Here is a 23,117-nt window from a genome sequence, read left to right as displayed (position 1 = left end):
AAATTGGAGACAGCAAAAATCTATCAAAATTCTTCACATATTTTTCAGCCAGCAAAGCTTGCAGGTGAACTTTTCTAGCCTTTCCACTGATGAAGCCATGTTCCTGGAGTGTGTTTGCTCAGGCCCTTGGGCTGATAAATAGAAGGTTGTAGGTGAGCCTGAGTCTGGGAATCAGTAATATCAGCCTATCAGTTCCATCTGACCTTTCAAGTTTGCCAAACTGTTCAGTAGTGGACTTGCTGAAAAAGTTCTATTGCTATGTCTCAGTTCTAGTATTTTCATTATGCATAGGAGGGGACAAAGCAGATTTACTGTTTTCATGTCTGCCAGTGGCAAATCGCTGACTTTTTAAGCTTAATTTCCCACCCTGCTACATGTACAGCTCTTTTGGAGGGGTCTTTGGTGGGCTCCAACCATTTAATTGATTGTTCCATCGTGTGGATAAAAATTTACATTACTTTGATTGACTTTGTCTACTGAGGTTCATATATAAAATTTAAGAGGCCATATATTAAAATATGGAAAATGTGTAAAGCAGCAGATGCTCAAATCTGAAACAGAAGCAGAAATGCTGGAAGAACTCAGCCAGTCAACTATCATCTGTGAAAAAAGAAGCCCTTCATTATTTTGGTGCAGCAATGGAGTTTTTTTTTACAATTAATCCTTCTGTAGTTTTTACAATTTTTTTGACAGCATTGTTTGAAATTCTTTGTGTGTTAGCTGAATCAAAAGACAAAGCAAAAGATAGGTTTCAAATAGAAGTTCAGATTTGACCATAGAAAAACATTTTCTTCTTTTATTTTCTAGGCCCCAGTATTTTAAGATAATTGAAGAATGTATTTCCCAGATAGTGTTGCACCGCAGTGGGATGGATCCTGATTTTACTTACCGCAGACGATTGGATGTAGATTTTGAACATCTCATAGGTAAGATTGGTTATTTATACACTATCGTTATACCAATTTGGAGCAGTTTGAATAGATCATGCCTGTATACCTGCAGTAGCTTTTCACTGACTTAGTTATCAATGAGATATCTACTTATGCCTTCAAAATACTTAAAGATTTTTCAATGCATATTAAAGATAGTTTTAAAGACTTCCTTCCTTTCTGTTGTAAATGGCCACTGCTTCCTCTTAAAATAGTTTAGAGACTCTACCTCTTTAGAGATGAAACCTGTTCAGCCACAGCATGAAGACTCCAAATGGTCTTGCATGTTGCAATCCAGTCTTGAGCAGATGTAAACCTAGCCTGATCAACCTATCTTCTTAAAATAATCTTTCTATTATTGGTACGGTTCAGAGTCGAGGGTTAAGTTCTCATTATACAGACAGGACTGAGGAGAACTTTCTTTGAGAAGGATAGTGAATCTATGGAGTTTTCTGCCACAGGAAGTGATGGAAACCGAGATGCTTGAAGTATTTATATACACAAGGATCAAGGGGTACTGGGAGAAAGGATTGACCACATTTATATTGTGCAGCAGAGCAGGTTGGAAGTGTCACTTGGCTATTTTCTGTGCTTCTGAGTTTTAATGCTGTACCCAATATTAGTCTCCCTAATGTTTTCTATAACAGAAGCATAACCTCCTTACTTTTCTATTCATTTTCCCAAGCGTAACATCCCATCAACTTTCCCACCTACTTGTATACCTGCATGCCAGTTATTTTGTGAATCATGCATTAAGGCAATTGGACCCTTTGCATCCATCCATCCAGTTTTCATTGGAATTTATGGTAATATTTTAATGTCTTGTACTGTGCTGCTGCCACAAAGCAACAATTTCACAACATATGTCAGTGATAATAAACTTGATTCTGATTTTGGTTCTGCTTCTGCTCTGAAATGTCTCATAATTTGGGTAATATTATCTTATTTTTCTTGTCAAGGTGGATAATTTCACATTTTTCCACATTATACTCCATTTGTCAGATCTTCTACCATTCACTTTAGCTATCTATATTTCTTTATATCTTCCATATGTCAATTTTGCAATCAATTTTACCACGTATCTGTTGATTGTAAGTAAATTTAACAGCCATACCTTCACTGCTTTCTACCAAGTTATTTATATAAAATATAAACACAATCATAACATAGTTAGTTTCCAGTAATTCCAGAAGCATGAAGAATATTTTTGTTACAAATATTAAGCTGGATAATGTGCTTATGTTTTTATCTATAGATGTTTGTGCTGACAAAGCAAGGGTGGATGAATGTGAACAAATGGTTTCAGAATTGACTAGAAAGGTAAAGAACACTTTGACCCTTTAAGTGCTGTTGTCATAGGAACTTATTTGCTCTCCAAATTATTTGATCATATCAATTATGGAAAAAATGGTGGTAATGAGGCCACTGAAAAGATTATTTGATCAGAGAGAAATGTTTGAAGGGTGTTTTTGTAATTTCTTTGGAGTGTCCAATTTAAAATTATATGAAGGAAAGATAATCTATTGTGTTTTATTGTAATGGATAAAATCGATGAAATGTTGAAATCAACAATTTTAAAGTGTATATTGTATTGAAATCAGAACAAATGATAAGAAGTTAAATTCACTAAATTTGTAGTGAAATTAGTAACAGATTCTTATGGTTTATGTCTATTCAGAGGATATCATCTAAAACATGCTTCAAATACAAAAAGAGTAAGTTGTTTCAAATACGAAAAGATGCAAGTCTTTCTTTAGATCAAATCACTGTTATCACAGAAACCTGTATTTTATGTTTGTCAATCCACTGCAGGTTGTTTTAAACAAGTGTCACTGATGAATTACAAAAAATATATTCAAAACTATTCAATGTTGAATTATTCAGGCTTTACTGTACTTTCTGAAATCAAGCCATATATATTAATTCTATGATCTGTTTGGAATCAACAGAATGTAGTCCAGTTGGCATAAAGGTAATTTTATCTTCCAGTTTGATGAAGAATCTACAGCCCGGCAAGAGGCACAGGCTCAAATGCAAAAGAAGGAAGAAAAAATCAATCAGCTTGAAGCCGAATTGAAGAGTCTCAGAGCTCAGGTAATGAAGCTTGCTGAATAATTTCTTTTACTTACAAACTGTTGTAAAACCCTTTGATACTCTGCACAGAAGATGCAAAAGGAGATTTACTTTGCTATTCAGCTGCTATTTGTGATGATCAAAATTTTGTCAGCTGCCATTTTGAGAGTTTCTGTCCAGGATGCAAGAAATACACAATGTTAATTGTTTTTTTGGGTTCAAAATTGATTTCAGATTTTGTTCTTGACATCTTGTTAATTAAACTTGTTGCCTATATTTCAGTTACTGTTAGCCCATAGTGTCACACATTGCTGAGAACTTAACCACAAAAGATGAAGGGCCACAATATTTTGATTTTTTTTTTGATCATGTACAGATAGTTAATATTTATACCTTGACCCCATTCTTTGTTTTGTAAGTACATTTATTTAAGGCAATGACAAACTGTGTTTTGGGAGCAGTTTGCTTAATCGGTAAGAAGGCTTTTATGTGTCTTTCTTTGGAAAACTTTTTTTTTTCCTATTTTGAGCTTTTTAAAATATTTCAAATAAATAAGGAAATAAAATAGTTGATCAATCAAGTTAAAAATAGTGATGTATTCCTGTGTTCTTTTTTGTAATGTTTTGATTGCCATTTTGTAGCCACATTTAAATATGTCTCTCCCTTCCTTAACTGGAGCACTTCAATATAATTTAACTGTTTAATGCCCAACATTGACAGAAAGTTGAAGGTAACATGTACTGAATTGCAGTTGAGTGCTGAAATGAAACAGAATGGTACTGAAATGCAGATTTTGTAATGTTGAGCTCAAGACTACTTGATGTCAGGAGGGATCATGGAGGCTGAAATCCAGGTTATGCTGGCTTTGCAAGTTAAGGCAGAGGGCTCAGTATTGTACTTACAGGCAACTGGTGAGACACTCCCCAGCAAAGCTATTGCCAAATAGTAATTGATTTGGGTAATTTTACTTCATATTTGCATAACCACCTCAACTATTTAGGCATCAATAAAAGCTATAGAGGTTTAGAATTGGTTGAAACATCTTGAATGTATTTTCTGATGTTAAATGGAACCATTAAACCATTGAATTTGATGCAGAGGTAGAGATTAATGAATAATTTGAAATCTTGATTAAAACAACCTTATTGTTCTACAAACACATAACATTTTGAAAATATTTTTAAAAATCTGATATCTGTTACATAAACTAAAACATTTTTCATTCAATTTATTTTGCAACAAAATTATGAAAGAAAAGTTATGGAATATTATTCTACCCCTTGTGCAGGACCTGTAATCTGACAAATTTATCATAAGTGTTGGTTAGTAATGACAATTAAAATATGTTTTCAAGCCACAGAGATGATGCATAAAAAGTATTTGACATAGTTACAGGACAAATTTATTTTGAACTTGAGTGTCAAAGGAAGCTTAATATGTGCCTGTTTAAAATGAATAAAACTTACTAATCACAACTCTAAAAACGATGTTGTGTCTCCCTGTTGTACAGGGATGGTCAGATGGCAGCAAGATAATTAACAAAGATATCACATTAGTTATAAAGCAGAATTGCCTGTCAAATTTAACAACAAACATTAAAAATATAAGTTAATAACAGACTGGAATGAAAACAGGTTACCATGTTCATATTAGCATAGAAAATTTATGTTCCAGAAGGAGGCCATGAGGCCCATTGTGTCTATGTGAGTCACAAGAGAGATATCCAACTTACTCCCACTTTCCAGCACTTGGTCCTTAGCCCTTTAGATCCTGGTTCTTCCATATGCAGATGTAAGTGTTTTCAAATGTGGTGAGGATTTCAGTCTGTCCTATCCTTTCAAGTAATGAGCTTAAGACCACCACCACCCTCTAAGTTTGCAGCAGTGGGGAAAAAATCTTCATCTTTTCTCTGTCCCTCTGCCAATTAATTTGAATTCATCCTCACAGTTTTGTTTCTGATTCCTTGACAAAGAAAGTTGATTATCTGTCCAATTTTATCTTGGATCCTTGTAATTTGACAGATAGACATACTTTATTGACCCTGAGGGAAATTGGGTTTTGTTACAGCCGCACCAACCAAGAATAGTGAAGAAATATAGCTTTCTTTATAGCTAATAAATAATTAAATAATAATAAGTTAATCATGCCAGGTGGAAATAAGTCCAGGCCCAGCCTATTGCCTCAGAGTGTCTAACACTCCGAGGGAGGAGTTGTAAAGTTTGATTGCCACAGGCAGGAATGACTTCCTATGACACTCAGTGTTGCATCTGGGTGGAATGAGTCTCTGGCTGAATGTACTCCTGTGCCTGACCAGTACATTATGGAGTGGATGGGAGTCATTGTCCAAGATGGCATGCAACTTGGACAGCATCCTCTTTTCAGACACCACTGTCAGAGAGTCCAATTCCACCCCCACAACATCACTGGCCTTACGAATGAGTTTGTTGATTCTGTTGGTGTCTACTACCCTCAGCCTGCTGCCCCAGCACACAACAGCATACTCACTTAAATCGCTCTTCAGTGTTTTGTGTTCAGAAATTAGTAGTCCTTGTCTCTCCTATCATTATTCATTGTAAAACTTATCTCTTCCTGGCAACATTGGCATATATCTACTCTCCTCATTCTCCAATACAATTGCATTTTCCCTGTAATATGCATAATGTTCCTATATAAGGCCAGTCCAGAAGGCTAGAATACTTGGGGTCCATGACACAACAGTCACTGTGGATACAAAATTAAGTTGGTGGTAGGAGGCAGAGAGTGCTTTTCAGTTTGGACATTGATGGCTGCAGGGGTTGGCACTAGGTCCTTTAATAATTGTCGTACTTTATGTATTACAGATTTGGAAGAGAAAGTAAGTAGCATTGTTAGTTAAATTTCCTTCTATAAAAGCTGCCTAACTTGCTGAATTCCTTCAGCATTTTGTTTCTTGCACGAATAGTAAGTTTGCAAATCACACTAAAATTGGTGGAATACTGAACAGGGAAGAAGGTTGTCTAAGGCCACAGCAAGATATCAATTGCAAATGATCCATTTCAGTAGTTCCATTTAATATCAGAGAAATCTATGCAATATACATCCTGAAATTCTTGTTCTTCGCAGACATCCAGGAAAACAGAAGAGTGCCCCAAAGAATGAATGACAGTTAGATGTTTGAACCCCAAAGCCCCCCCCAGCTCCCACTCCCACGCACAAGCAGCAGCAAGGCAACAACCCCCCCCCACTCACCCCCACCGGCAAAAATGCACCAGCACCCTCCACTGAGCACTCAAGCGTGCAGCAAAGCATCAATAAAGACATAGACTTGCAGTACCCCAAAGACTACTCGTTCACCTAGTCATTCGACATGTCAGAGGCACTCTCTCTTCCTAATAAAGGAAAAAGGAGTGTCCCCATTTCACAGTTAGAGGAGACATAACAAAACAACTTACTGATTTACAGGGTTAAATCGGTCATGCCACTTTTTTCCCCCTAAGTTCTCTGCCTGTAGAATTGGCACAATCTCTCACCCACCAATGAAAGAGAGAGAGCACAACACATTGAGTACACAGCCTCTGATAGCTGATTCACTGTTTCCAATATTCCATTCTCTTCTGCGATGCTTCAGTCGGCTGCTTCAGTTTAGCATCAGCCCCGTCCACAGGGCCGTGAAGCCCCTGAAGCACGCTTGTCCTTTGCTTCGCATCCGTGGGAAAAGTGACCTGCCATGGGCTCCTGGGAGCAGGTCCTGCCACTGCAAAGAACCAAAGTCAGAGTGGAACTCTAGGCCAGGGTCTTCAACAGAACCCCATCCAAATGAGAGACATCAAAGGTAGAAATCAAGTAGTTTTCATAGATGAGCACAAAGGAGCCACCATGGAACGACATTTTGGGGAGCTAAATAAGGCTAGAACATACACAGTGAATGGCAGGGCCCTGGGGCATGCTATAGGATAGCAAAACATTGCGGATTCAAGGAAATTGGTTGTAAATATTGTCGTCACGTACTGAACTATAGTGAAATGCTTTTGTTTTCATCCATCACATCATTCTGTACATAAGTATATTAAGGTAATGGAAAAGGAAAAAAGTCAGAACAGTATATAGTGTTACAGTTACAGAAAAAGTGCAGTGCAGGTGGATGATAAAAAGAGCAGGAGCCCCCATGTGCTCGCTTGAGAAATGAATAATTTAGTTTTAGCTTTTAAGAAAATTCTAACAGCAGGATAGAAACTGTCTTTGACCTTGTTACATGTTCACAGCCTTCTTGTGTCTTCTGTTTGATGGGAGGGAGGGCAGGGAATGACGGGGGTGGGAGGGATCCTTGATTATTTTGGATTATCTTGCTTGGGAAGTGCAGAAAGAGTCAATGGAGGGGAATCTGGTTTTCATGATGGACTGGGCTATATTCATAGAATAGTGAGGCAGGGCATTTGCCATACCAAACTATTGTATTTAGCTAAGATATTTTCTATCAGGTATCTGTAAAAATTAGTGAAAATCATACCACATTAACTTAACGAGGAAGCAGAGACCTATGTGCTTTTCTTGAAAATAGTGTTCATGTAGCTACACCAAGACAAATTGTTGGTGATATTTGCACCTGGGAACTTGAAGCTCTCAACCGTCTTCATCTCAGCACGTTGATACAGATTGGGGGGTTGTTCAATGGCCATCTCTTTTGTTTTGCTGACATTGAGGGAGAGTTTGTTGTCATGACACCATGCCACTAGGCTCTTTAATTCCTTCCAGTACTCTGACTCATTGTCACTTGAGATGCAGCCACTGTGGTGTATCATCTGTAAAGCTGTGGATGGAGTTAGAACAGAATCTGACCACCCAGTCGTGACTATATAGGGAGTAAAGTAGGGGGCTGACTTTGTGGAGCACTGGTGTTGAGGATAATCATAATTATGCTACGTATGCTTACTGTTTCAGAATTGGATTAAATATCACTGGCATACAACAGGTTGTGAAATATATGGTTTTGCAGCAGCAGTGTTTAACAATGAAAAACATAAATTACAATAAGAAATATATATCAAAGATAAAATTAAAGAAGTGCAAAAAGAGAGCAAAAGAAGAAAACAAAATTGTGAGCTGCTGAGCACGAGTTCATTATCCAATCAGAAATCTGATGGCAGAGGGGAAGGATTTGTTCATAAAATGTTGAGTCTGTGTCTTCAGGCTCCTATACCTCCTCCCTCATGGTAGCAATGAAAAGAGGGCATGTCCTGAGTGAATGGGGTCCTTAATGGTGGGTGCCTCCTTTTTGAGACATCACCCTGGGATGATGTCCTTGATGTTGGGGAAGCTGGTGCCCATGATGGAACTGACAGAGCTTTCTGCAGCTTATTTCGATCCTGTGCAGTGGCCCCTCCATACCAGATGATTATACAACCAGTTGGAATGCTCTCCACGGTAATTCTGTAGAAATTTGCAAGTGTCTTTGGTGACATACCAATTCTTCTAATGAAATGTAGCCGCTGTTGTGCCTTGTTTGTAATTGTATCAATATGTTGTGTCCAGGATGGACCCCCAGAGATGTTGACACACAGGAACTTGAAACACTTTCCACTTTCCACTTCTGATTCCTTGATGACGACTGGTGTGTGTTCCCTCAACTTCCCCTTCCTGAAGTTCACAATCAATTCCTTGGTCTTACTGACGATGAGTGTAAGGTTGTTCCTGTGACACCACTCAAACAGTTGATCTGTCTCACTCCTGTACACCACCTCGACACCATCTGAACTTCTGCCAACAATACCTGTGTTGGCAAATATCTAGAAGACCTTTGAGCTGTGCCTAGTCACACAATTGTGGGTGTAGGGAGAATAGAGCAGTAGGCTAAGCACGCATCCTTGAGTTTGCTAGTGTTGATTGTCAGCGAGGAAGAGATGTTATTTCTGATCTACACAGACCATGGTCTCCCGACAAGGAAGCCAAGGATCCAGTTACGGGGGGGGGGGAGACAGAGGCCCAACTTTTGGAGCTTGTTAATTGGAACCAGGTGTATGATTGTGTTGAACACAGAATTGTGCAATGCAAAGTCGAATGGAAAGTCAGTGAGAATGCATTTGCTGTAGATTTATTGTGGCAAAAGGCAAATTGCAGCAGGTCCAGGCTCTTTTAGCCAGGAAGTCAATTATCTGGGGGAGGTGTTAGGGGTTGACGTGTGCCAAGTTGTATGTCTAGGAATTTGGAAAGCTGGTTGTTTGCAATTATGGTTTTGAAGACAGAGCCATCATCAATAAGTAGTATTCTGATGTAGGTATCGTCGCTATTCAGTTGTTGCAGAGATGAATATGGGGCCTAGAGATGGTGTCCGTGTAGCAAGTGTTCCCAGAAACTAGCAACCCAGATAGACAGAGGTGAAGAGGTTTGCTTGTTTTCATTGGCTGAGTTGTCAACTATAGGAGTTGAAGTATAGTGTGCAATTCTAGTTGCCACATTACAGGAAGGATTTGAGCTTGAGATGGCGCAGAAAAGATTCACAGAAAAGTTACATAAATTGCAGGGCTTGAGTTATAAGGAGAGATTGGAGAGGCTGAATAAAGGAGGATTTCGTGTGACCTTAGACAGGTTTATAAACTCGAGAACCATAAATGGGGTAGATAGTCTTGTTCATTAGGTTTCAAAGGTACATTGAATGTCGGAGAAATGTATACAATATACATTCTGAAAAACATCCATGAAAACAGAGGAGTGTCCTAAAGAGTGAATGACAGTTAAATGTTAGAACCACAAAGTCCCCCCCACCAGCAAAAAAGCATCAGTACCCAACACTGAGCACTCAAGCGTACAGCAAAACATCAATGAAGACACAGACTTGCAATACCCCAAAAACTACTCGTTTGCCACAGGCGCGCGTTCTCTCTCTCTCTCTCTCTCTCTCTCTCTCTCTCTCTCTCTCTCTCTCTCTCTCTCTCTCTCTCTCTCTCTCTCTCTCTCTCTCTCTCTCCCTCTCTCCTCTCTCCCTCTCTCCCTCTCTCCCTCTCTCCCTCTCTCCCTCTCTCCCTCTCTCCCTCTCCCTCTCCCTCTCCCCCCCATTCCCTCTCACACACACGAAAGAGAGGTGTCCCCATTTCACAGCGTAAGTGGAGACACAACAAACAACTCGCTGATTATGATGTTAGAAGTCTGTTGTGTTGCCTTTTCTGAGCTCTGCGACCAGAGAGTTGGCACCAAAAATGTGTAGCTCCCTGGACACACAACCCTCGGCAGCTAACCCACTGATCTCGATGTTCTGTGTTCTCCCACGATGCTTCAGTCAGGGATACCAGCCTAGAATCAGCACATCCCCAGAGCCACGAAAATCTGGAACCCTGAAGGCGCGCTCACCTTCCAGACCGCGTCCTTGGGATGTCAAAAAGCGGCCGGTCGTGAGGCCTTGAGAGCAGGTCTTATTCCTGCAAAGAACTGGTCAGAGTGTAGATCCTGGTCAGGGACTTCAAAAGAACCTTGAAAAGGAAAAAAAGAGATATCAAAGATAGAAATAGAGCTGTTTCCGAAGATGCAAGCAGAGGAGTCGCCGTTTAGTGCCATCTTAACTTTACCCTGCCTCTAGTCTCGTAGGATATAGAAGTTCAAAACTAGAAAGCATGAGTTTAAAGTGAGAGAGGAAGGATTCATCTGGAATCTCATGGGTAATCTATTCATACAGAGTATGGTGAGTATATGGAACATGCTGAAAAGACAGGTACAATTCAATGTTTAAATGACATTTGGACAGCTACATGAGTTGCAAGTATTTAGAGGAATATAGGTCAAATGCAGACAAGTGGGACTAGAATGGACAGGCATGGGTGATTTGGGCTGAAGGGTCTTCTTACCTAGATGAAATTGTTAACTGACTGGACAATCTCCTTATCAACCAAATGATCAGTTTTTGTATCATCTGCAATCTTCTTTATCAAGCTCTCCATGTTTAAATTAACTTAACTCTATATTAGTTTACATTAAAGAAGAAGTCTTTTGGGTCAAAAGCATCTTCTCTTATTCCGATCTTAAGGAACTACGAAATAAAAATAGATAATGCTTGAAAGAATCAATGGGCCCTGTGGAGAGTTCATGATTTATGTCAATTATTTTGTATTGATTATTTTTATCAAATGAAGTATTATCAAAATGAGACATTGATTTGCTTCTCTATGTAGACACAATCTATTCTGTTGACAAATTCCAGATTTCCAACATCTACACTTTTTTCTGGTTTGCTATGAGAGATAATAGCTGGAAATTATAGATAAAAGGTTTTTTGCAGATGCTGGAAATCCAGAGTAACACATACTAAGGGCTGGCAGGACACAGCAGGTCAGACAGCATCAATGGAGAGGAATGAACAGTCGACGTTTCAGGCCATGACCCTTCATCAGGGCTGAAAAGGAAGGGGGAAGAAGCCAGAATAAAAAGGTAGGGGGGAGGGGAAGGAGTACAAAGTGGAAGGTTTTTGGTGAAATAGGTGGGGGGGAAGTTGAAGTGAGAAACTCAGAGGTGATGGGTGGAAAAGGTAAAGGCTGAAGAAGAAACGATTTGATAGGAGAGGAGAGTGGACCATGGCAGAAAGGAATTGAGAAGGGGCACAAGAGGAAATAACTCTGACTGGCTGGAAATTGTTAGGCAGTGTAAAAGACACCCAATATGATCATTGTGCATCATATTAGGAGTGACTGCTTTGATATGTGACCTACATCGACGAACCTCAGTATTGTCCAGAGATGTTAAAGTTTCGCTGAAGACATAAAGGTGAGATGGGAAAGTGGTCACATTGGGGCCTTTATAGAGTTAGGGGGAAGTGGGTCATTTAATTTCCTATTTTTTGTGAACTGGGGTGTGTGTTGGTGATGGTGGTTTGTAAATGTTGAAAAATCGTTTGAGTCATGGGTGCTCTTTTGACTGACTTGAGGTTACTGACTTGTGCAATATTGGAATCAGTTCATAAAACATAGGAGCAAAATTAGGCCATTAGGCTTATTGAGTCTGCTCCGCAATTTTATCATGATCTATTTCCCTTTCGACCCCAATCTTCTGCCTTCTCCCGTAATCCTTCACACCCTGACTAATGAAGAAACCATTAACCTCTTCCTTTAATACACCTAATGATCTGGCCACAATAGCCACCCATGGCAACAAAATCTACAGATTCACCACCCTCTGGCGAAAGAAGTTCCTCCTCATCTCCATTCTAAATGGATGTCCCTATATTCTGAGGCTGTGCCCTCTGGTCCTAGACTCCCTAACCAAAGGAGACATATTCTCCATATCCACTCTATCTAGACCTTTCAACATTTAAAAGGCAAACACGAGGAAATCTGCAGATGCTGGAAATTTAAGCAACACTTACAAAATGCTGGTGGAACACAGCAGGCCAGGCAGCATCTATAGGGAGAAGCGCTGTCGACGTTTCGGGCCGAGACCCTTCGTCAGGATTCACTCAGTCCTGACAAAGGGTCTCGGCCCGAAACATCGACAGCGCTTCTCCCTATAGATGCTGCCTGGCCTGCTGCATTCCACCAGCATTTTGTGTGTGTTCCTTTCAACATTTAATAGGTTTCAATGAGATCCCCCGGATTCTTCTAAACTCCAGCAACTGAAAGCCCAGAACCATCAATTGCTTCTCATGCAATAAGCCTTTAATTCTTGGAATCATTCTCATGAACTTCCTCTGAACCCTCTCGAATATCAGCACATCCTTTCTTAAATAAGGGGCCCAGAACTGCTTCGAATATTCCAAATGAGACCTCACCAGTGCATTATAAGCCTTAGCATTACATCATTGCTTTTATATTCTAGTCCTCTTGAAATGAATGCTAATGTTACATTTGCCTTCCTCACCACTGACTCACCCTACAAGTTAACCTTCAGGAAATCCTAGACAAAGACTCCCAAGTCCCTTAGCACCTTGGACTTTTGAATTTTCTCCCTTTCAGAAAGCAGTCTCCTTTATTGCTTCCAGTGCATGACCATACACTTCCCAACACTGTATTCCATTTGCCACTTCTTTACCCATTCTCCTAATCAGTCCTTCTGTAGTCTCCCTGCAGCCTTCCTCAACACTACCTATTCCTCCATCTGTTTTTATATTGTCCACAAACTTAACCATAGAGCCTTCAATTCAGTCATCCAAACCATTGACATACAACTTAACAAAGAAGCGGTTTCAACACCGATCCTTGCAGAGCACCACTAGTCACCAACAGCCAGTCAGAAAAGGCTCCCTGTATTCCCACTCTGCCTCCTGCCAATCAGCCAATGCTCGATCCAGGCTAGTATCTTTCCTGTAATACCATGGACTCTTATCTAGTTAACCAGCTTCACGTGTGGCACTTTGTTAAAGGCCATCTGAAAATTAAAATACACAACATCCTCCTATTCTCCTTTGTCTATCCTGCTTATTATTTTGTCAAAGAATTCCAACAGATTTATCAGGCAAGAATTTCCCTTAAGGATACCATGCTGACTACTGTGTCATCATACCTTAAGGATACTTACACTTCTTTTGGATTTACCTATCCTGCACCTTCTGAATTGCTCCCACAAACTTCAGCTATTGCTGCTCTGCTGTCATCCCTGCTAGTGTCCCCTTCCAATCAACTTTGGCCAGCTCCTTTCTTGTTCCTCTATAATTTCCTTTACTCCGCTGTAATACTGATACATCTGACTTCAGCTTCTCTCACTCAAGTTGCAGAGTCAATTTTGTCATATTATGACCACTGCCTCTTCAAGATTCCTTTCCCTTAAACTCCCCAGTAAAATCTGGTTCTTTACATATCACCAATCCAGAATAGCTGATCTCTTAGTGGGTTCAACCACAAGATACTCTTAAAAAACCACCTGTCAGCATTCTACAAATTCCCTGTTTTGGGATCTTGCACCAACCAGATTTTCCAAATCTACTTGCATTTGAAATCCTGCCTGAGTATCATAACATTGCCCTTTTGACATGCCTTTTTTATCACCCATTGTAATTTGTGGCCCACATTCTGCCCACTGTTCAGATGCTTGTGTAAGGGAGATGGTGGCCCAGACTGAGCGAGTGAAGAACTGAAGCAGTGGAGGAAAATGTTAGGTCAGGGTTGATTGCGGTAAGGTGCAATTTGGCAATTAAGACCTGGGCCATTGGGGCATTGAGGGCAATGGATGCAGTAAGATGATCATGGGGTTTTGATAATAAGAATGATGGACTAGTGCCTGAAAGCTAAAAGGTAAATAATGGTAGTGCCTTAATAACTTAGGACTGTTTTGGTAATGACTAGGCCAATCTTGTTAAATTTCCTTAATAATACTCTAAAATAGTTTAAGAATAAAGTCATCTGATGTGGAAAAGCACAGATGTGTCCAGCGGAAGTTCTGCAATGACAGTAAATAACTCTGAACTGGTCCATATGCTTACGTTAAGGTTACTTCCTTATACAAAGCATTAAGCTAAACCCCAGCACCCAGGACATGCCCACTTCTCATTGCTACTGTCGGGAAGGAGGTGCAGAAGCTTGAAGCCTGAAGGCACATACTCAGCGATTCAGGAACAGCTTCTTCCACTCTGCCATCCGATTTCTAAATGGACATTGAACCCATGAACACTACCTCACTTTTTTTTTGCACTAGTTATTTTAACCTAACTATTTAATAGAGAAATACCTGTATCGAACTGTAATTCAGTTTTTTCTCTATTTATTTATCATGTATTTCTTTGTCCTGCTGCTGGATGTTAACCAAATTCTTGACGTATGCTGGTGATACTAAAGCTGATTCTGATTCTGACCTCTCAATGAAGACTAGTGTGTGTGCCCTCGTCTTACCCTTTCTGAAGTCCTCAATCAATTCTTTGATCTTGCTAATGTTGAGTGCAAGGTTGTTGCTGCTACCGCACTAAGTAGATAGGGGACTGGGACATTATTTGGATGCAATTCTGGACTATAATTGTTTTTGTCTACTTTCTCTCTTTTTTCTTTAAGCTGACAGGATCACCATTAAATGTACTGGCCGCAATGTCCAGTGCAGAAGGTGTAGTCACAAAAGAAAATTCTTCATGTCAGATTGGAGTGCCACCAGCAGGACCAGGAGTCTTTCCTCCCCCTCCTCCTCCTCCTCCACCTCCACCACCACCGCCCCCACCTCCACCACCTCCTCCACTTCCAGGATTTGCAGATGGACAGTGCTCTTCAACTTCTCTTTCACTGCCACATGGATTGAAAGCGAAAAAGGACTTCAAACTGGATATTAATATGAAAAGAATCAACTGGTGTAAGGTATGTGTCTTTTTGTGAAAAAAATTTGAGTGGAAGCTATAGTGAAGAGAAGGAATCTTTCTGGCAAACTTAAGAACAACATAGTATATACTTTTATTGATGAAATTTCAATACATTACCTTATCTACTCTGAGTAATAAACTCATACACCTTTGCTTACTTTCATTCAACTTTGCTTGAAGGATTTCAATTTTGACTTTTATTGCCATTAATATGTTTGAATTGTCAATTCATGGATCCATTGTTTGTTCTTGGCAGTTTCAGACTTGTGCAGTTCATTCGATGTAAAGTATAACTGATTACCAACAGAAAATTGGTTGGAAGCATTTAATCAAAATTCATATGGACGAAAAAGATTTAAAGTCATTATTGTGCCAGCAATTTGATAATAATACATGTATATTGTTCACAATTTAAACAAAAAGTGAACTTTTTAATTTAGATTCTTATTAAAGCATGGAAAACGAGTACTTATGTTTGTCTTCTGTTGTTGTGTAATGTTAGTGACCAAACGCATCAACTTGCTATGCCTAGCAAACTGAAGAAGCAAAAACATGCAAAATATCACTGTTTTACAATGGAAAAACTTGGTGGGAAAAGGAAAACTTTTACATTTCTTTTCCTTATTAGTAGCTGCATCTCATCTCTCGCTAGCCCTCTGTTCTCTTAGACTTTGCTTGAAGCCCATTATAATTGTTGAAAAGCAACGTGACACTTCTGTATTTGACAGTTTTTTCTTCAGCAGTTTGATCGAGGAACGACTGCACAAGTGTGTGTACATCAGCAAGTTAGACCTATGTCAAGTGTTTAAAAGGAGACAGTTTTTCTTCAGCAGTTTGATTGAGGGACGACTGCGCAGGTGCGTGGATGTCAGCAAGTTAGACCAGTGTCAAGCATTTAAAAGGAAGACAGCTTTATAGAGCGGGTGCTAGTGCAACAGTGGAAAAGTGCGTATGGAAACGGAGGAGATAGCAGAGATACTTAATGAATACTTCAGTATTCACTATGGAAAAGGATTTTGGTGATTGTAGTGCAGACTTGCAGCAAACTGAAAAGCTTGAGCATGTAGGTATTAAAAAAGAGGATGTGTTGGAGCTTTTGGAAAGCATCAAGTTGGATAAGTCACTGGAACCTGATGAGATGTACCCCAGGCTACTGTGGGAGGTGAGGGAGGAGATTGCTGAGCCTCTGGCAATGATCTTTGCATCATCAATGGGGACGGGAGAGGTTCCGGAAGATTGGAGGGTTGCAGATGTTGTTCCCTTATTCAAGATAGGGAGTAGAGATAGCCCAGGAAATTATAGACCAGTGAGTCTTACTTCAGTGGTTGGTAAGTTGATGGAGAAGATCCTGAGAGGCAGGATTTATGAACATTTGGAGAGGTATAATATGATTACGAGTAGTCAGTATGCCTTTGTAAAGGGCAGGTTGTGCCTTTCAAGCCTGATGTGACTAAGCACATTGAAGAAGGTAGAGCAGTAGATGTAGTATATGTGGGTTTCAGCAAAGCATTTGATGAGGTACTCCATGAAAGGCTTATTGAGAAAGTAAGGAGGCATAGGATCCAAGGGGACATTGCTTTGTGGATCCAGAACTGGCTTGCCCACAGAAGGCAAAGAGTGGTTCTAGACGGGTCATATTCTGCATGGAGGTTGGTGACCAGTGGTGTGCTTCAGGGATCTGTTCTGGGACCCCTTCTCTTTGTGATTTTTATAAATGACCTGGATGAGGAAGTGGAGGGATGGGTTAGTAAGTTTGCTGCTGACACAAAGGTTGGGGGTGTTGTAGATAGTGTGGAGGGCTGTTAGAGATTACAGCAGGGCATTGATAGGATGCAAAACTGGGCTGAGAAGTGGCAGATGGAGTTCAACCCAGATAAGTCTGAGGTGGTTCATTTTGGTAGGTCAAATATGATGGCAAAATAGAGTATTAAAGACTCTTGACAGTGTGTTGGATGAGAGGGATCTTGGGGTCTGAGTTCATAGGACACTCAAAGCTGCTGTGCAGGTTGACTCTGTGATTAAGAATGCATACAGTATATAGGCCTTCATCAACCGTGCGATTGAATTTAGGAGCTGAGAGGTAATGTTGCAGCTATATAGGACCCTGGTCAGACCCCTCTTTGAGTACTGTGTTCAGTTCTGATCGCCTCACTACAGGAAGGATATGGAAACCATAGAAAGGGTGCAGAGGAGATTTACAAGGATTTTGCCTGGATTGGGGAGCATGCCTTATGAGAATAGGTTGAGTGAACTCGGCCTTTTCTCCTTGGAGCGACAGAGGATGAGAGTTGACCTGATAGAGGTGTATAAGATGATGAGAGGCATTGATCATGTGGATAGTCAGAGGCTTTTTCCCAGGGCTGAAATGGCTAACACGAGAGGGCACAGTTTTAAGGTGCTTGGCAGTAGGTACAGAGGAGATGTTGGGGTAAGTTTTTTATGCAGAGAGTGGTGAGTGCGTGGAATGGGCTGCCAGCAACGATGGAGTAGGGTCTTTTAAGAGGCTCCTATATATGTACATGGAGCATAGAAAAATAGAGGGCTATAGATAACACTACGTAATTTCTAAAGTAAGTACATGTTTGGCACAGCATTGTGGGCTGAAGGGCCTGTACTGTACTGTAGGTTTTCTGTGTTTCTATATTTCTATATCATGAGAAATCTGGATTGAAGAAATTGTATTTTTTTGGGCTGACTCCACGCATTATTGCTGCTTACTGCTGTAGTACAGTGTTAGCTGGTACAATTTCTCATACTCTAATCACACATTTCCTGTGAATTAGGGTATGGCACTCAGTGGGGTAAAGTTCAGACTCTGCACATTTGAATGGACTTGACAGCATTTCTCCAGCCCATAGCCCAACTGAGATATTGCTGTCCCACTTTATGTACTTTCAGGTAGAGAGTCAGATTTTGCCTGAGCGATTATGATATCACAACTTTCTCCTTTACTGGTCACAGTGCTTGGTGTTTGAATTAAACAATCAGTGATTGACTGTGGAATTAATTCATAATGAAAGTGGCAGAAGCAGGCTGATTGAAAAAGAAGTGTAGGCTGTATAGTGCGGAGTAACTGAAATATGTATTTATACCAGTACCAAGCAACTAACAGCAGCCGATGTGTTTGTTGTGTGAAAAAGTTTCTTCAAATATGGCAATGAAACCATTCGGGCACCTTCAGCATCTCTTGAGAATGCACTCTGATAAAACAACCAAGAACTTGGCTTATTTTCAGTTTCCTTGTAAAAAAAAAACTTTCAAAAACTGAAAACTCTTCAAAACATCTTTGCCAGCACTTAACAATAAAACGGTGATGTTTGCATTCTTCATACAACATTTCATTCCCCAAAAAGTGGAGAAGAACTGATTCTACTAGCAGTAAGGGAGCTTCTGAGTATGGTTTTGTATAAGTATCCAGACCAAATAATTAAAACAATTCTACTCAGCGACAACTGTTTTCAAATACGAATAGGTGCAATGTTTGAGAATGTGGAAGATGTATTGGGTAGCATATGTGGGACAACAAAATTTGCTCTGCAGCTGAGTGAGTCAACTTTGCCAGGCATCAAACCTTCATGAAAAATGAAAGCATGGTTCAGAAGTTATTACAGTATTTGGAAGAGAAATAGAAGCAGATACAAAAGGGGAGTCAATCTTTCGGGTTGTTGAGCAAATTTTCAAAGAGAAGGACATTCCGCTCACCAACATTCTTGCATGTGCAACAGATAGGGCACCTTCAAGGACAAGAGAAAATCTGCAGATACTGGGAATCAATGTAATACAAACAAAATGCTGGTGGAACTCGGCAGGCTAGGCAGCATCTATGGAAAAGAGTAAACAGTTGATGTTTTGGGCTGAGATCCTTCATCAGGCCCAGAAAAAGGAGATGAGAAGTCAGAGCAAGAAGGTGGAGGGAGGGCGGAGTAAAGAGCTGGGAAGTTGATTGATGAAAGGGATAAAGTGCTGGAGGAGGGGAATCTGATACGAGAGGATAGAAGACAATGGAAGAAAAGGAAGGGGAAGGAGCACCAAAAGGAGGTGATGGGCAGGTAAAGAGATAAGCTGAGAGAGGGAAACAGGAATGATAAAGAGGGGGGTTTATTGGAGGTTCGAGAAGTCGATATTCATGTCATCAGGTTGGAGGCTACCTAGACAGAATATAAGGTGTTGGTCCTCCAACCTGAGTGTGCCCTCATTGTGGCAGTAGAGGAATCCATGGACTGACATAGGTACCATCATAGACAAGCTGTCACCGTGGTCTTATTATTTTCTTCATAAAAGCTGTACCTAACGTATTTTCCATTCACTTTGTAATTCATAGACAACATCTTGTTGTAGAAAACTGAAGTGATCATCTGCAGAAATCATTAAATACTTTTATCAGAGTGATAAATAAAATCAGGTCCCATGCTCTCAGTTCTTAGTAAGCTTAGAGAGCTTAGTATTGAGAATGATGAGCAGTTTGAACACTTGCTATTGCACATAGAAATTACAAGACTCTCAATAGGAAACTACTTGAGACACTTTTATACAATTTTTGAAAGTGTGATAAAATTCTTTGAAGACTCAAATGCTTTACTCAGTAATCCACCCAAGAAACTTAGGCATGACATTGCTTTTGTCTTTAATCGCAAGGGAATGATGTGAATCTTATCAAGGTCAAATCATTTCTTTTCAAGTTAACCTATTTGAGTGTAACATTGGCCATCAAGGCCTTTTCCAATTTCCAAACTCCTCTGAGTTGCAAGAATACCAGATCAACACCCACAAAAATCCTGGAGGAACTCAGCAAGTGAGGCAGCTCCTTTGAAAATGAACAAGCAGTCGACTTTTTAGGCCAAGACTCTTCTTTAAGCCTGGAAAGGAAGGGGAAAGATGCCAGATTTAAAAAGTGGGGGGTGGGGGAGAAGGAAAGGAAGATAACTAGAAGGTAACAGGTGAAACCGGGTGGGTGTAAAAGGTAAAGGGCTGGAGAGGGAGGAATCTGAAGGCAGAGGAGAAAGGGAAGGCGGAATGAACCCAGGGCAAGGTGATAGGCAGGTGACAAGTTGTAAGAGGCCAGAGCAGGGAATAAAAGCAGAGGGGAGGGGAAGGAGGAATTTTTTTTAAATTAGATAGGGAAATCAATATTTATTCCATTCGGTCGGAGGCTACCCAGACAGAATATAAGGTGTTGCTCCTCCATCCTGAAGGTGGCCTCAGTATGGCACAAGAGGAATCTGTGAACTAATATGTCAGAATGGAAATGGTAATTGATATGTTTGGCCACTGGGGAGTTCTGCTTTTGTTGGATGGGGCAGAAGTGCTCGACAAAGCGATTTCCCCCAATTTCCGACAGGTCTCAACAAGGTGGAGATGATTGCATCGGGTGCATCGGACCCAATACCAGATGATGACCTTCAAGCATACTGTTCCAGCTGGCTGAGCTGCATATAGCCATGTCAGTAAGATTTCAGGATCTTCTCTTAATCCACATTCCAGATCCATTCCAGAGTACTTGTAATGAGGAATTTATAGAAAAGATGAAAGATGAACCAGTGTTATTACAAAATGAATTTTAGCTGAGGCCAAGGTTCAAAAGTATCAGACTGACTTTTGGTTGCAGATTGAAAGCTCTGAACACTGTCCTGCAATGTGAAAAAAGGTCTAGGTGTCTTTTACTGCCTTTCCAACATCATATTTGTTGGAACACAGTTTTGCCCACTTACTTTCAAAGCAACAAAGCTAACTGCAAATTACTGAACGTGGGGATCTGAGACTCCTTCTGAGTGACAGTCAGCCCGATGTTGAGAAAATGCACTGCACCAAGCCCATCCATCTCATTGAAAGGTGAAAAAGCGATGAAGTAGTGAATAGTTGGACTACCAATGTACTCTAAAGTTGTTGATGAAAATTGTTTTTACAGTAATTAAATAAAGAAATAATTTTATTTGTAGCTTTAAATAGATTTGAATAATTTTTGCAGTTATTTGTCACTGCTTTGAATTCGGAGCTCCCATTTTCTTTCACTTTGCCTCATTAATCAAAATATATTTATAGTTTTTATGTAATGGCTGGAAAGGGAGAGGGAGATGCTGGGCATGTGGTCTGGGAACCAAGTGGACACTAACCTAAAAATGTTTGGGAACCACTGGGCTAGATAAAGCACTTTGCACTTTGAAGTTCAGAAGCACGAGAGGTGATTTCATTGACATTTATGGGGCTTAATGATTCTCCTGTCCAGAACAAATTTATCACTATCTCAAAATGAGGGGAGTATTCATTCAGGACAGAGATGAGAAAGTATTTCTTCAGCCAGAAGGTTTCCTTGGTGTTTTTGTTTCCTTCCATTTCCCAAAGATATGATGGTTGGTTGTTTAATTGGGCTACTGTAAATTGCTGGTCATGGAGGAGGACTGGGGAGGGGTTGATTGATATGTTGGAGAGAATGAGTAACAAGGCATTGGTGGGTAATAAGACTAATGTGAGTGCATTGAGAGCCAGCTGATATGAGATAACTGAATGGCCTCCTTTGTAATGAGAAAATATGAAAACACAAAAGTTGAGAATAATGCATTTTCATATGTTAAGGAAATCTGAGACAAATGGGTTAGTACAGGAAAGTGTGAGTATTAAAATTATCGCTAATGTTTAAATAGCTATCTTTGCTTTTATTTTTTTCTAGTGTAGTCTTTGAAAGAAGTTGATTTGCAACCACTTTCCCAATCCAGTCATATTTCCAATGTGCATATTAATTTAAAACAGAATTTGGAGAGAAACTGGATAATTGTCAAGAAATCTGATTTCATGTTGAAGTGTTAATATATGTTGTTTGCCCTGAAAACAGCTGGCAGCGATAATCTATGCAACACCTGAGAATTGGACTTCCCTTTTCCTCATGTCAGTTGCTGTTACATAAGTCCAGACGAATCAGCAAAGATATAACCAGTCTGGCTGAGTGTACAGTCCCATTGAAACATTCTCACTGATAGAAAGCAGGGAAGAAATGTGTAATTTTTAGCTCCACCACTCAGGACATGCTCTCTTCTCACTGTTACCATCAGAAAAGAGGTGCAGAAGCATTTTACAGACAGAAAAATAAAGCTTGTAATATACTCTATACAGAAAAGTAAGTTTGAAGCTGAAATACCATGAATCAGCTGTGCAAAAAAGCAAATGATAAAATGTAATTGCACCACTTCCCTCTGGAGCATGCAGCAATGGTTTGCTAGATCCCTGGGATTGTAAGAATATCCTTTCAGGTTAATACCAAACTAAATTGAATCAGGATCAGGTTTATTATCACTGGTATATGTCGTGAAATTTGTTAACTCTGCGGCAGCAGTACAACGCAATACACATTAGGGAAAAATGTGAATTACGCTAAGTATATATATTTACAGTATATCTCATAGTTAAATTAAGGAAGTAGTTGTTGAGTACCATTGAGTAATCGTCAACCCTATGGATAGTGTAGTTGTCCAAGATATGGAAGATAATCGTGGCATGATATGGAAGTAGATTGCTAGACCTTTCTTCCACGCAGATACAGCTGATGCCCAGGTTGGGACCCGGCCAGATTTGAACTTGGGGTCATCCACCTCGAAGTCCATTGCTGATGTCACTACACCACTGGCCGGCCCATAAATAAGTAATACAAAAACATAAATTAAAAAAAAGTAGTGAGGTAATGTTCATGGTTTCAATGTCCATTCGGAAATTGGATGGCAGAGGGAAAGAAGCTGTTTCTGAGTTGCTGAGGGTGTAACTTCAGGTTTCTGTACCTCCTTCTTGATGGTTACAGAAGGCATGTCCTGGGTGGTGGAGGTCCTTAATGATAGACGCCTCCTTTTTTTGAGGCACCACTCCTTGAAGATATCTTAGATATTTCAGAAGCTAGTACCCAT

The 23,117-nt window shown here is 40.1% G+C and overlaps 1 protein-coding gene across 1 annotated transcript in view; it reads left to right on the top strand.

Moving 5' to 3' along the window:
* Positions 1-23,117, top strand: part of LOC140726616 (protein diaphanous homolog 3-like) — a 567,224-nt gene that overhangs the window by 214,942 nt on the left and 329,165 nt on the right. Inside the window, exons 13-16 of the mRNA XM_073043216.1 lie at positions 808-926; positions 2,185-2,249; positions 2,919-3,023; positions 14,936-15,229. Coding sequence (XP_072899317.1) covers positions 808-926; positions 2,185-2,249; positions 2,919-3,023; positions 14,936-15,229 — 583 coding nt within the window. The remainder of the gene's footprint in view (positions 1-807; positions 927-2,184; positions 2,250-2,918; positions 3,024-14,935; positions 15,230-23,117) is intronic.

The sequence above is a fragment of the Hemitrygon akajei genome, chromosome 4 (assembly GCF_048418815.1).
Source record: "Hemitrygon akajei chromosome 4, sHemAka1.3, whole genome shotgun sequence".
In the NCBI taxonomy this organism is placed as follows: Eukaryota; Metazoa; Chordata; class Chondrichthyes; order Myliobatiformes; family Dasyatidae; genus Hemitrygon; species Hemitrygon akajei.
Note: the sequence above shows the minus strand (reverse complement) of the source record. Positions and strands in the feature narration are given on the sequence as shown.